This window comes from Girardinichthys multiradiatus, chromosome 3 (assembly GCF_021462225.1).
Source record: "Girardinichthys multiradiatus isolate DD_20200921_A chromosome 3, DD_fGirMul_XY1, whole genome shotgun sequence".
NCBI lineage: Eukaryota > Metazoa > Chordata > Actinopteri > Cyprinodontiformes > Goodeidae > Girardinichthys > Girardinichthys multiradiatus.
This window is the reverse complement of record NC_061796.1, coordinates 23,633,762-23,649,449: the sequence shown is the minus strand read 5'-3', so window position 1 is coordinate 23,649,449 and position 15,688 is coordinate 23,633,762. Positions and strand designations below refer to the sequence as shown.

At 40.2% G+C, this 15,688-nt stretch overlaps 1 protein-coding gene across 1 annotated transcript in view; it reads left to right on the top strand.

Annotated features, from left to right (window-relative positions):
* cdk14 (cyclin-dependent kinase 14) overlaps window positions 1-15,688 on the top strand; it is a 264,192-nt gene that overhangs the window by 178,802 nt on the left and 69,702 nt on the right. The window contains exons 13-14 of the mRNA XM_047360592.1: window positions 7,210-7,349; window positions 13,026-13,176. Coding sequence (XP_047216548.1) covers window positions 7,210-7,349; window positions 13,026-13,141 — 256 coding nt within the window. The 3' untranslated portion in view covers window positions 13,142-13,176. The remainder of the gene's footprint in view (window positions 1-7,209; window positions 7,350-13,025; window positions 13,177-15,688) is intronic.

Sequence of the window (15,688 nt, the reverse complement as noted above, 5' to 3'; positions counted from 1 at the left end):
ATCAAAGCACTTTTGTAACTAAGCAAAATCTTGATAAACCGAGCACACATTTCAGGTTTATACAGCTACATTCTCACCTAAAACATCGTAAAAGTTCATTTTGTGTCACAGAAAGTTTAAGTTTTTGCAACTCTCCTCCACCATTGCCTCTTTTGTTTGAACAATCTGCTTCAACCCACAATGAATCATGGGATAGGGTGGGCCACAAAGAATACACCAGACCCATACATCAAATCTGGGGAAAAGACGGACGCATTTGGAGGAGCCTACGAATTTGGACAGCCTTCATTGCTTTTCTGTGACTTAATCAACCTATAAATGCGGCCTTTGAAGGATGCAGCCCCTGAATTTAGACTCAGGTTAGACATCAACCAGACTGAAATGTTTTGGTGGGACCTTAAGAAAACTGTGCATGAATAAACAACCACAAACCTCAATGAACCAAATCAATGTTGGAAAGATATGTGGACCAAAATTCCTCTACTCAAGTCAGACAGAAACCACTACCTGTTGAGGCTGAATGGGGTTTTGGGATGATGAACTAGCCAGACTGGACTCAAATGGACAACTCACATAGAATTCAGAGTCAAACGGGTTATTTTGCAGGTCAATAGTCGGTACACAGTCAAGAAAAGGCAGAAGTATCCAAGTCATTAGGTAGAGGTGGAATCAAACAGAATGGGAGCAGACATTTAGAAAATACACACAGCAGGTGCAGGTGATTGTGGGCAGGTGTGAACAATGAGGCTGGCTGGGAAATCCTCATATGTAACACATGCTACAAGCTGTTGAATCCTGGACTGACATTTTTTTTATTTTTTTATTTTTTTATTTTGGCTTTATATTTGTTTAATAAATAATGACAGTGTTCAGTATGCTGAGTGTTTTTTACACTTGAGGTTAGATCTGGACCAGACCATTCTAATTATGCCCCCAGATGTAAACCATGATTTCTTTTACCATGATTGTAGTCTGGAAATTGCCTAAATGGTATGATTCGAGTATCATAGCCTGTGTTGATAAACAGAACATTTCTACATTTACGTTTATAGCTGTAAACTAAAACTATTGGATAGTGAGTAAAGTGAGTTGTGACAGCCTTCACATCCACCCCCAGTCCTGCTCCAGCCCAAGAGGAAATCAAAATATGAACAAATAAAGCAAAGTGGTGTGTTAATGATCACTTCCTCTCTGCCGCCTTTCATCTGCAGCCAGGAAATGCTTAATTTGATATGAAGATTTATACAATCATTTTGTCTCTGCCCTGAGCACTGGCTCACGCCGTGTTTCTCCCTGTCAGCCATTTCTCTGTCCACTTTCTTCCTCCGGCTGTGAAAATGCACATGAAATCTGCGCAGCTGACCTTCCAGGGTTCATGGTATTTGTCTTTGGATTTTCTTATGCTGCTGATAGTCAAACATTTCTCACAGCACATTTTATTTTACTACTCAACCAGAAAATTTGACTTTGTAACGATACCCTTTGCTTTAACTTAAAGCTGCTTGATATTGTCACGAGGCCCCAATCATACAGTGCATACATGTTTTATACAGTGGATCATGTCAATCAAAATTAGTGAATGGTTATAGAGAGGTCAGGTGGAATCTGTGGGTCAGACTTCAGATCCTCCTCCGTGGAAACAAAACATTGCTTCATCTCTGCTCTGGGTTCATTTTGATGCCAGCTGGGCAGTTCATTTTGTTCTGTTATTTAGATAGTTTGTTGATGCAACAACATTTTATATTCATTATACAGATACAGGGGTTGGACAATGAAACTGAAACACCTGGTTTCAGACCACAATAATTTATTAGTATGGTGTAGGGCCTCCTTACAGCGTCAATTCATCTTGAGAATGACATATACAAGTCCTGCACAGTGGTCAGAGGGATTTTAAGCCATTCTTCTTGCAGGATAGTGGCCAGGTCACTACGTGATACTGGTGGAGGAAAACGTTTCCTGACTCGCTCCTCCAAAACACCCCAAAGTGGCTCAATAATATTTAGATCTGGTGACTGTGCAGGCCATGGGAGATGATCAACTTCACTTTCATGTTCATCAAACCAATCTTTCACCAGTCTTGCTGTGTGTATTTGTGCATTGTCATCCTGATACACGGCACTGCCTTCAGGATACAATGTTTGAACCATTGGATGCACATGGTCCTCAAGAATGGTTCGGTATTCCTTGGCAGTGACGCGCCCATCTAGCACAAGTATTGGGCCAAGGGAATCAATGAAGACTGGCTACCAGGCTGGTCCAATTTAGCCATGAAACCTCCCACACTAAAATGACAGGTGTTTCAGTTTCATTGTCCAACCCCTGTACTTTGTTGTGAAATGAGGCTCAGAGATTTCGTCAGAGTAAACACCACTCAATTTGGGTCAAATTCTGTCATGCACAATGCCACTGACTGCTGTTTGTCTTTCTAAACCAGCATTCACCACACTACAGTTATTCACCCTCCAATGTGATCTGGTTGCAAAACGAAAACACACTAGTTGAAAATGTTTCCCTTCTAGTTTACCTAAGAAGCTGTTTGAATAATTTCATCGTATTAATTAAACCTAATGCTGTCCCATAGAGACATCTCATAAAGCCAGGTGGCTGTTTGCTTTGGTTTTGAGTTTGAATGAACCACACAGGATGTTTAGTTGATTTTTTTTTTGTTCAGAAAAACTAGTTAATAGAGATGTGGTGTATTCTAACAATATATTTTCAACACAATAATGTTGTTGAGTTTGACTCTAAGTCTGTGTTGATTTTTTCCATACTTGACGAGTCAGGGATGTCAAGTCAAGTTTATTTATATAGCGATTTTCAGCAACATGGCACTCAAAGCGCTGTACATGCGGAAAAACATTACAATGATACAGAAAATCAAACAGAAAAACAAATCAAATTACATTAATAAACCTTGGGGATATACTGGTGATAATATTAATCCTTGAGGTCGCTGGTATGAGGCAGTTGTGGTCCCATCATTCAAATAATGACAGTCATGGGCAGTCACTGAAGTCTAAGTAGAGAAGCTGGGTCACTGGTATAAAACAGTTTTAGTCCAAACTTTCAAATACTAATAATGTTTGGCTTTCACTGGTATGAAATAGTTCCCAATCCTTCTAAGCAATCTAAAAATCTATGAAGCCACATTTAGGTACAAAGAGGATAAGAAGAAAGACCACATCAGGTAAGAGAAGGGGAAAAATAAATTATATTTCACACTTTATCCTTAGCAGGATACAGTTTGTAATACTGGCGGGTAAACTTCATCCCCCACGCCTCCTCCAGCCTTTCACAAAATACTACAAGATGGTGTGAACGCCCTGTTGTCCTGCTTTGAATTGTTTTGTGAAAGGGGCTTCATTGAAAAAAAAAAATCTTAACACCATGGAGGTCTGGTTTAGATGCAACTTGTTACATGCAAACAGGTGGTAGGTGAATAGATCATTCATTTGCAGTTAGCTGGAACAGGCAGCATAGAGCAATAACAGATTTAGACAGCATTACCAGCACTTTAATAATTTAGTTAGCATTGTGTAGGCTGACATTAGCACCAGAGCAGAAACACACACTGGGGCAGGAGGATCAAACATTGCTACTGCTTTAGAGACAATGTCAATGTCTTTGACTTCCTGTGTCAACTCTATTTTACACCAAATCATTTAGATCCAGTGCCAAGGACCTGCCTCACCCTGCTTTTTCTAGCTGCATTTGGCCTTCACCAATCATCAGTGCAAGGTTTTACTACCCCTTTTTCTGGAACCACCAGTACACACCCAGGTCCCTCCCATTATGTACAACATCGACAAGCAACCTAAGCCCCGTATTTTTTTTTACTACTGTGCATAAAACCGTTGCATGTCAGAGCCTGTTTTTCTTGCCTGAACCCTTGTCTTTATACAGCACATTCATTGTTAAGACACTCACATGGTGAACGCTCTCCATAAGACATCAACAGACCTCAATGAAATCTGCAGTGAGGATACAGTAGAATTGGGGGTGTTTGAGTCATTGATTTTTTTCTGTGGTTATTCCGATGGAAAACTGAGATAAGGTACTTACCATACTTACCATACTTAAGAATTACAGAATATGTATATTCTGTTATACAAAAACACAACCAAAGAGTAAAGTGTACCGGAGTCAAATTCCTTGTTTGTATGTACGAACTTGGCAATAAAGCTGATTCTGATTCTAAGTGAAGAAGGAATGTTTCCACCCTCTGACAGTGCCTCATCACTTGTAAATGACTGAAGGAGATGCTATCATGTTTTGCACATTCATTCGGTCTGGATAGAAACAAGAGCAGAATGGAATTTGCACCTACAGTACATCTGCTTTCAAAGGTCAACATGCTGGGATCCAGGCGATTTCACATTGATTACTTATCTGCCTGTAAACTCTATGCCTGCAGAGAAACATTAAAGTAAAACTTGTTTCTGCCTAAAAACACTTACAGACATGTAGCTTCATACTTGCCCTGAAACATTTCATTTCTCCCATAAAAAGCTAAATATTGGCTGAATTTTATTTGTAAATGTAATAAAATCTAACATAAAAAACATGCAATACCCCATGTACAGTACAGACCAAAAGTTTGGACACACCTTCTCATTCAAAGAGTTGTCTTTATTTTCATGACTATGAATATTATAGCGTCACACTGAAGGCATCAAAACTATGAATTAACACATGTGGAATTATATACTGAACAAAAAAGTGTGAAACAACTGAAAATATGTCTTATATTCTAGGTTCTTCAAAGTAGCCACCTTTTGCTTTGATTACTGCTACGCACACGCTTGGCACACACAGCTTCAACATGAATGTGCCTTGTGTGTTTTGTTGAATATAGAACCAAAAAACCATGATTTAATAAATCCAAAACTGTACTTGTAAGTTGTCCATCATGATCGTTAAACCTAACGTTCATCTCTTTCTGAAATGAAGAATCTTCATCAGATGTCCGACAATCCAGGCCACACTCCTCAAATAAGCTTAAACCAGAAAATTCCTTACCTCAACAGAGCCTTGAAGCCGTCCTGATTTTTATGACATTGATTGGGAGTTGCTTAACTAGCAAAGAACTCTGACTTATTGATTGCAGGCCATAGCACAGGAGGTGAGAACTGTGTCCAAACTGGTGTACGGCCTCCGCCGTGACACCCGCTCTATCTTTGCGCACATGAGGCAGCTGGTCAGGGCTGTGTCTGGATTGAAAATGGCTGTCAAGAGTCCGTGGCAGTGTTCCCTTAACTGAGCCACCTGCTAATGAAGAGGGAGGGCGGAGCATGGCTGCACACCTGCGCAACCTTTGAAACGCAAAGCCCTAATTAAATAAATTGTTTTGAGGAAATGAGAAACACAATCAGTGGCATTATCATTTTTTTTTTTATTCTCATCTATGGTTTCTGGTTCTATAATAGCGGTTAAAGTTCAGTTTTCCTCATTTCAAAACATGCCACAATATTCAAGTTCAGTCATAGTGTTTTTTGTTTTGGTTTTGTTTTGGCATAAAAAAGTTTAATAAAATGCATACCTTAAATGGCTCATGAGAACTGACTTTGAATCAGATTGGTCTGTGTCTGCAGTCCAACTTCATTAATCTGTGCCACATGTGGCCAGACTTCATTTTCCTCCACAATCATGGCATCATTCTCCAACCTGTGACAACGGGCACCTTTTGCAACCTTTTATTGGCTATATAGAAGCTCCCCTCCAGTGTGATTCAGACAATGCTGTTGTGCCGTAAGTGATGGTGTGCTAGAATGATCCAGGTGCAAGAACATGCAGTGTTGGAAGGAGTTTTTCCATAGGAGAAACAGGACTGCTGCATTTTGTGACAGACTCCAAAAGCTCAAAAATGGCATTGCTGGATAGATATGTCTCTACTATTTTTACTCCTGGCAGTCCAAATATGTTGACATGTATACAGAAAGTGCTCTCTCTCTGGCATCTGTCATTTTACTTATGCCTCCTTCCCGCCACAATGACCGCAGACATGTGTTCATAATGCTGTGCCAGTTTGCACTTGCCTTTCAAAGGTGCAAAAAATACACCCAAATGGTACACGATGCAGTCAGACAAGTGTGGCAATTGTGGCCACTGATTTGCCTGACAGAATGGCATGATGCATCAATCTAGAAAAAAAAAGTAAACTTATACTCCATGACTGAATTGCTGTTGTTTCCAATCACTTCTGCTATGTCATAATATCACTTACAGTTGAATTTGAAGTAATTTGTAGCCAAGAGTGGCGTCCTATTATTGTACCACACTGGAATTTACTGAGCTCTTGAGAGTGACCCATTCTTTCACGTGTTCGTAGAAGCAGTCTGTACGTCTAGGTGTTGCATTTTGTACACCTGTAGATCGTAGAAGTGACTAGAACATCTAAAATCAGTCAATTACTGCTGTGGGTAACCACTTTTGCCAGTGAAGTGTACCTTAAGGGTATGTTGAAAGGTTTAGCAATGCATTAACATGATTAGCAATCGGTAGGTCACCTTCCATCAGTTTAAACTCTAAGGACTCTTTCTAAAAATGTCTGTGCTGGAGTTCTTTAGTTGTTGGGGAAAGAACCAAGTACAGGCCCTGATTGGCTTCATTAACTTTATCTCTGCATCCATGCAGAGTGCTGCGGAACAGTGATTATTGGCTCACATGTGGTTTTTCATCTGATAAGTCCTGTTTAGATCCCTGTTAAGAGGGGGTGGGGGGATAGAGGGACAAAACCCACAGGATTTCACAGTTGTTCTCAGTGCTGTGTTAGTCATGCTGACGTGCAGCACTGAATAACATCATGTTTATTTAATGTAGCTGATAACTAATTACTATGTACCTCTGTTTATTTTCTCTCCCCCTGAGCGTTGCTAGCTGGGGCTGGTTCAGGAGTTTACCACTGTCAACACACACTCGCACGTTCATGTCTCTGTCTTGGATTTTGCTGTATTTTTGTCTTACGGTGACCCAGTCATCATGTGCGATGAAAGCTCACAGGAGAAAGGTGATAGCATGTGATTGCGTGCTTCTTTGAATATGTGTATTTCTTCTCTCAAGTCAGCAAACCTTCAAAGTACTAAACAGCAGTCAGCAGCTCTATGAGTTGGAGAATGTCAGTGCTGTAAGTGAAAGGGAAGCGAGTGCAGTCTCCATGATGTTTGTTTCTTTGATCATTTGATCTAATTAGGTGTTTTTATGTGTTAGGTTGGGCTATGTGGACCATGCTGAGGAATTGGCCTCCAGGTTCCTCCAGTGCTTCCCAAAGAACCGTCTGTCAGCGCAGGCAGCCCTGAACCATGAATACTTCAGCAGCCTTCCTCCACGGCTCTGGGAGCTGCAGGACAGTACGTAACACATCATGTATCACCACATTTATACACTGTTTTACTCAAAGAGTTGGACCATAAAGTAATGCATTGTATAAGAAATATTTGGTAGAATAATGTAGCCATATGTTACGAGATAAAGCTGTATTTAGGTAGTTTAAGGTTATAAAGCAGTCAGTCTCACATTCTGTCAAAAATTGATCAGTCACATTATCTTAGATTCAGTCTGAATGATGAATTCCTTTCGAGTCTGCTTAGAGATCTTTATTACAAATAAAATCAGCAATATCATCTGGATAGTTGATCAGGATTAACTTTTATTTAGCATCAACGGTAGAAAAAATCAATGGGATCAAATAATCAATGAATGAAGAATTAGATGTATTGTTAATTACACTGAGATCAATATACAAATGACGACGTGTTGTGAATTGACGCTATATAAATAAACTAAATTAAATTGAATAAAAGAAACACAAACAGACAAATCTAATGACTTACAAAGATGGATGCTGATTTTTCTTTACATCTGCTCCTACAGACTAAATGACAACCAAACTGACTGTTTAAAATCTTGTTAAACTGATTAAAGTCTAGAAATTATCAAAAGTTCTTTGGCTTCACAAATTTCTGAAGAAACTAGCCTAATTCTGGGTTTTATACCTAACTTTATCTGTGAGACGAAGGAAAAACAGATGATGAATGGAAAGTCTCAGGAGATCATGAGTTCATCAGCTTTCAGCAACACAACAGCCAGTAAACAAAAGAATAACACATCTGCACCTAGCTTGAAGTAGTACAAAATCCGTCAGTTGTGTTTCTCATAGAAACGACTGGACTTCTCTTCCTACGCAATTCCCTCACTCTTGTTTGTTAGCCTGGCTGATGGGGAAAGCAAACAGAAACAGCTGGAAGGCCACTCAGACAATGCCTTGAATCTTTCTTTTTTTTCACCATTCTGTTGTACAGGTCCTTCTCAAAATATTAGCATATAGTGATAAAGTTCATTATTTTCCATAATGTCATGATGAAAATTTAACATTCATATATTTTACATTCATTGCACACTAACTGAAATATTTCAGGTCTTTTATTGTCTTAATACGGATGATTTTGGCATACAGCTCATGAAAACCTAAAATTCCTATCTCACAAAATTAGCATATCATTAAAAGGGTCTCTAAACGAGCTATGAACCTAATCATCTGAATCAACGCGTTAACTCTAAACACCTGCAAAAGATTCCTTAGGCCTTTAAAACTCCCAGCCTGGTTCATCACTCAAAACCCCAGTCATGGGTAAGACTGCCGACCTGACTGCTGTCCAGATGGCCACTATTGACACCCTCAAGCAAGAGGGTAAGACAGAGAAAGAAATTTCTGAACGAATAGGCTGTTCCCAGAGTGCTGTATCAAGGCACCTCAGTGGGACGTCTGTGGGAAGGAAAAAGTGTGGCAGAAAACGCTGCACAACGAGAAGAGGTGACCGGACCCTGAGGAAGATTGTGGAGAAGGGCCGATTCCAGACCTTGGTGGACCTGCGGAAGCAGTGGACTGAGTCTGGAGTAGAAACATCCAGAGCCACCGTGAACAGGCGTGTGCAGGAAATGGGCTACAGGTGCCGCATTCCCCAGGTCAAGCCACTTTTGAACCAGAAACAGCGACAGAAGCGCCTGACCTGGGCTACAGAGAAGCAGCACTGGACTGTTGCTCAGTGTTCCAAAGTACTTTTTTCGGATGAAAGCAAATTCTGCATGTCATTCGGAAATCAAGGTGCCAGAGTCTGGAGGAAGACTGGGGAGAAGGAAATGGAAAAATGCCAGAAGTCCAGTGTCAAGTACCCACAGTCAGTGATGGTCTGGGGTGCCGTGTCAGCTGCTGGTGTTGGTCCACTGTGTTTTATCAAGGGCAGGGTCAATGCAGCTAGCTATCAGGAGATTTTGGAGCACTTCATGCTTCCATTTGCTGAAAAGCTTTATGGAGATGAAGATTTCATTTTTCAGCACGACCTGGCACCTGCTCACAGTGCCAAAACCACTGGTAAATGGTTTACTGACCATGGTATCACTGTGCTCAATTGGCCTGCCAACTCTCCTGACCTGAACCCCATAGAGAATTTGTGGGATATTGTGAAGAGAACATTGAGAGACTCAAGACCCAACACTCTGGATGCGCTAAAGGCCGCTATCGAAGCATCCTGGGCCCCCATAAGACCTCAGCAGTGCCACAGGCTGATTGCCTCCATGCCACACCGCATTGAAGCTGTCATTTCTGCCAAAGGATTCCCGACCAAGTATTGAGTGCATAACTGTACATGATTATTTGAAGGATGACGTTTTTTGTATTAAAAACACTTTTCTTTTATTGGTCGGATGAAATATGCTAATTTTGTGAGATAGGAATTTTGGGTTTTCATGAGCTGTATGCCACAATCATCCGTATTAAGACAATAAAAGACCTGAAATATTTCAGTTAGTGTGCAATGAATCTAAAATATATGAATGTTAAATTTTCATCATTACATTATGGAAAATAATGAACTTTATCACAATATGCTAATATTTTGAGAAGGACCTGTATATTTGCTGCTGTGTTTGGGACCATTGATCTGTTCATAACTCAGTTTTGGCCATAGATCAGTGGTCTAACAGTCACACTTACCGCTACAATACTTTGGCACATGTTAATTTAATGGCTGAACAATGCAGATGTCCTATTGCTGCCTCTGTGCTGGATGTTACAATGAGGTTTTTTTCCTGATTCATTGGTTTTCCAAATTTGTGGAGCTTAATTAAAACATGGCCAAACATGAACAGCTTTAATTTAAAAAGTTAATCATGGGCATTTTCTTAGCATGCTCTAGATGTCCCTGATCACCTTCATTTGAAGGTTTTTTTATGCATTTTGGCTTCTTTATGGTTTAAATAATGAAATAAGTATGAAGTGTTATTCATCTTAATTTTAATATCTTCTTTTAAGACCACAAGGACTATTGGACTGTTGTGATAGATAAAAAGTCAAACCTGTCAAAAGACAAATCTGTGAAAAAGTGCTTGAACTATTCTGGGAAAAAATGTCCTTAGACATGTCATACCAAGGCTTCAGCAACTTCAGGTTCTTTCAGTATTCCACATATAAGCATGACTGATTGACTGAGCTCATTGAAAGTATATGAAACTTAATAAAGAACAGCTGGTAAAGACATGCAGATGGTGCCAGATTTTTATTTAACATTGGAAGGTTAATTAGAACCTGGTGCGTCATTTGTTTGTAGCGTTTGGTAGTTCTGTTAGCAGGTATAGAGACTGACAGTCACTAAAGACGTCTCCATCTGTTTCCCTTTTCTTTCCCTCCCCTTCTTTCTGCTTTGGAACACTCCTTTCTTTTTGTGTTGAGTCTCCATTCCGTCTGCCTGTAAGGAAGACAGCCAGGAGCAACCTTTTTTTGATCATGCAGAGAAAGCCGGTCTTATCATGTGGATGCCGTTGGGGCAGTAAGCCCAGCCGGTCCTCTGCTGGCTTCTGCAGTGTTCTCAGTTTGATTTTCTGTCTTCTTGACTGGTTGTTTGCCCAGAGAAAGGTACGCCAAGGCTCCCTTTAAATAAGCCATGGCTCTGGAATTTCAGAAACATACAGCTTTTAGCTTTTACCACTCGAAGCTTTCAGTATGCCTTGGGTTTGGAAGCACATTTCCCTTGTGCATGCTGAATCTCAGTCAGAAGCTTTAGCCAAAGCTTCACATTCAGGTTTTATTTCAATTAATCCTTCAGAATTGGGTTGTTGTATAAAAGTATGTCAGAGATGAATACCTATCCATATTCTTTGACAGGCTGCGCCCATAAATTAGCAATCCCTTAAGCTGTTATTCATTAGTGCTGTGAAAAGCCTGCTCAATTGACCTGAATGTGCCTCCACTGGCAGGGTGGTAATTTTAATTGGAGAATTCCAGTTTTAATTCCCCAGATTAGGATTTTTCTGCATTATTAATCCTGTTATCAGCTCCCAGCAGGTTGCCATGTTTAAAAAGAACCAGAAAGCAGCGGTCACTGACAGAAAGAGAGAAAAGAGATGGCTCATTTAGATTTTTGTCATGCTCACTCACTTTCTCCTGTTTTCCCAGCTCCGCCTTCATCTTCCTGTCTTCTCAGCATGCACACGTGGTACAGCCAAAGCAGCAGAGCATTATGAAGAATAAAACAGTTAAAAAAGGAGGACTAGAACGGATAAAACCAAAGTAACTCGTGTATTTCCATTTTCCTCTTTGTGAGGGAAAATGTGTTGAAATGATGCAAATGAACAGCAGTGTGAGATTAAGAACTGAGTAATTATAGAAATTGTGGGGTGGTTGCAGCAGTGTTTCTAGAAGACACATGGGACAGAGTAGAAAATGTGCATAAACTCACATGCAATTATTTGTAGGTTGTTTCAAATATTTATTCCATATCAGAGCTAAGCAAAAAAATCATGTTTGATGTTGCTAATGGAACTTAATTCAGAGCAAACAAAAAGAATAAAAACCCAGAAAAAGTATATAATTTCTGGTCAACTACTGTAGTTAGTGAAATTGGTCACATGTCAGAAACAGAATTTTGTTTCAGAGTGTGGCTGAAGTTACTATGTGGGACAATACCAAATATATATTAAAAAAATCAGTCTACAAATTCATAGTAATTTCTTTTAAAATCCTTTTATATGATCATGATACCGTCTATTCACGGTGTTGGAGATGAATGCTGTGTTCAACTGAACCAGCTGATGCCAGACTGCCGTTTCTAATGTATTGTATGTAATGTGTAAAAGGTTTACAAGTGAGAGATTAAGAGTTTCCAGAGACATCCCCACAGAAACTGGACAAAAGACTAAAACACTATTTCTAAAGATAAACATTTCCAAAATGTTGGCTAGATGAGAGGATGGATGAGGGACGTTGTCTGCAGGAAAGCTGGTGTTGATCCAGTTTGTTGTGGTAAAAGAATGAGCTAAACAGCAAAGCTCTCTATTTAAAAAGTTGTCTACATTTAATTATGTCCACAACATTTAGAACATGACTGAAAAAGTGAATCCTGCTTACAAGTTGCTGAAATTAGCTTCCACCTTAGCATGGCCCTACTCACCCTTAAAGAGCTGCTGAGAAGCTCTGTTCCCTAGTGGAGACTTGCATGGACCTGCTGCTCCTCAGCTTCAAAAGGAGTCAAATGAGGGGGGCTAAGGGATCTGATCAGAATGCCTCCGGGGTGCCTCTCTTCAGAGGGTTTTTGAGCATCTACCTTTGGGAGGAGACTGCATGGGAGACCCAGAACTCACTGGAGGGACTATATATTATTTCTGCGCTGGGGAGGCTGTGGGTTCCTTTAGATTGAGCTGGAGAGTGTCGCTGGGCAAACTGATGTCTGGGTTTCCCACCTGGACCTCTTACACTTGAGACCCCATCTATAAGTTGAAGACAGTTGTCGGATGGACCATGAGCTCCCTATTGTCTGAAGGGCTTATAGACGGATAACTGAAATAAAACCAAGTGGTGCCTGGAGAGTTTTAAGACTCAAGTTACGTTTGTTGTGTTATTAGACTGATTGTGGGAACCACTAGAATGCCTTGTATAAAGATTTCATCAAAGAGGGTCTGCATTTAAGTACATTGCTTACAGAAATATTTACTACACTCATGTCTAATCTCAATACATCTTTTTTCCCCTGTAGTGTCTTCTATCTTCACTGTACCAAATGTCAAGCTGCAGACAGAGAGCGGGGACAGCATACAGGTGTGTGCACGGAAGAACAGCCATGGAAAGGCATCGTCTGGCAGCAAGCACTGACCTGAGGCAGCATCCTGCATATGACTGCCTGACAGGTATGTGCTCATTACCATGCAGGACACACAGAAGTTCTGCTGCAGTGCTACACAAACAGAAACTGAAACATACAGTGGTAAACCTGAAAGGCACAGATGGTTCACTACAGCAGCATAAAAAACAAAAACAAAGTGTTTAAGATGCAAATAGCACTCATCCAGCATCCTCATCCTGCAGCTGTTTTTACCATTTTATTTATTTTTGCAGGTAAATTTCTTAGCAAACTAAAGGCACAGCAGGTCAGATTGCAACAGTGAACTATATTAGGTTTTGAGATTGCAGAGGACAAACAACATAACTTAAATCATCACTGTTAAACACTGAATGTTAACTGTGTCAACAGATGTTTACCTCTTGCACCAACGCACCATGGTAGCCTTACAGGGCTGCAAGTCAGCTCATGACACTGTGGTGATCACATTAAATCTAGTTTGTTGTAGGAGTTTGCTATCTGTATATTACAGCTCTGCTAACTTTAAAAACACCACATCTCTGTCCTGCAAAGAATTTAAATCCAATATTTATATACATAAAATAGATTCTTTTCCAATGATTGTACTTAATATGTTTGTTTTGCCAATATTTTAACAATATACAACATGTTTGATTGTTTAAATTGTTTTTTGACATTAAATCATTTTTTACTCTACATATAAACCCTCCCCTGACATATGTTCACATTAAACAACATAATCAAACTGATCCAGCTCTGATTGCTCTGCAATGACACAATGTTACTGTCAGTATGCAATATGTTTTGTTTAGGTTAAAGCTGTCTTTGTCACCACATGGAATAGGCTGCCTTAAAATGGGGATTTTTAACCTGCTAAGAAGTGATTTTAGCATCCAGTTTGCAAATGAAGGATTGAATCTGCCTTATAATTTCTTTATTTCTTTTTTTTATTATCCACATCAAAGCACAGTGGGTCCTTTGCATGATGTGCAATTACATTTAACAGGCTGTGCTTGCTTGAACAGTAATGTGCACACCTCTTCATGATCAGATTTGTGTGTGTTCGGCAGCAGATGATCTCACTAACAGCAATGGTGACTGGAATGATCCAGACACAAGGAAAAAGTGTTGCAAGGAGATATATCACAGGAGATATGTCATGGCTTCTGTTTGCGATTGGCTCCTAATCAGAGCTTAGATAATCCTACACAGAATCCTCTATTCTCATCTATTTATATTATTTTTATTTTTGACAGTCCAAATCGATTGACACATGTACAGAAGATTCTCTATCTGTGCCTCCTTCTGGTAAAGGGACATTTTTACTCCCAGTTAGTACCTGCATTTTTAAACATGCTAAATCTAGATGCAAAAACAGCACCACAATTCATTTCTGGCTTGATAAATTGCATTGCGGGTGGTAAGGCATTACAATTGCATATCCCTCTCCAATAAGTTTGCGCGTTTGGGTCATTATCATATGTTTTGCATATTAATGAAGGCAAACACGCTAAAAACTCTGCCCCCGCTGTTCCGCTGATTTTACACATGCCATCCGATTAGCACCTGGTTTGTAGATTAGCTTTGTGAACAAAACAGGTTTGCTTGTGTTTTTGTACACGCAAACTTTTTGAAGATCAGGGGCCTCATGTACAAGAGTGTGCAGCTCTCATACTAAAATGTGCGGTAGGGAGTGCAAGTGGCACTTGAACCGCCCAGCCTCGGCCCCTAAATTCATACGCAAAGTAGTATAAATACCCGGAAGTCCCCCATCACGTGTCCATATAACGATGGCAATGGTGCTGTGACAGTCAAAGAACCGGTTACGTTCGATGGAAAAACTCTTAAGAGAGACTGGGTCTATTCACCATGATGGCTATTTGTAGTCAGTTGCGGCCGGCTCAGGGATGACTGTTAAATACCCGACCAGTCAGTCATCTCCCTCTGAAAAGCTCTGGTTGAAAGGACTGCAGCACAGGGAGAGCTTGAACTGGTACCGGTTACACACGGTTACTCCTGGTTTCCCTCTGAAACACTAAGGCCAGCCACGTGCAGAGCTCCAAAATAATTGTCCTGGGCAATCTAAACCAGCTAATAATCCCTACATCATCATGTGCAGGAGATCAGTACAATCTCTGAATAAAACGCTCGCTCTGACGTCTTCCATCCTCCAGCTGTGCCAAAGCTGCCATCGTTCCACAATAATGCGCAACTTTATGCAGCTATTTATGGACGTCTAATTGTCTCCAGCTTGTCCACCTTAGGTTTCATCAAACCGGACTTGTTTGGATAGAATCTGCTGATCCAACACCGTTTTCTTTTTCAGTGAGAATGAAAGTTCCCCTTAGATGATTCACATGATTTTATGCTCCTCGGCACTCAGACCGATGCACAATTACATCTACAGGTGATGGAAACAGAGGTAGTTCTACAGATTACATCCGAATGAGGTTGTTTCCATCATTTTCTGAGGTGTTACATTATTGTATGAGGCTAAATGTGATTCAGTTTCATCACTATGGTTTAAATCATTGAAGTTTAAACTCATGAAAAAACAT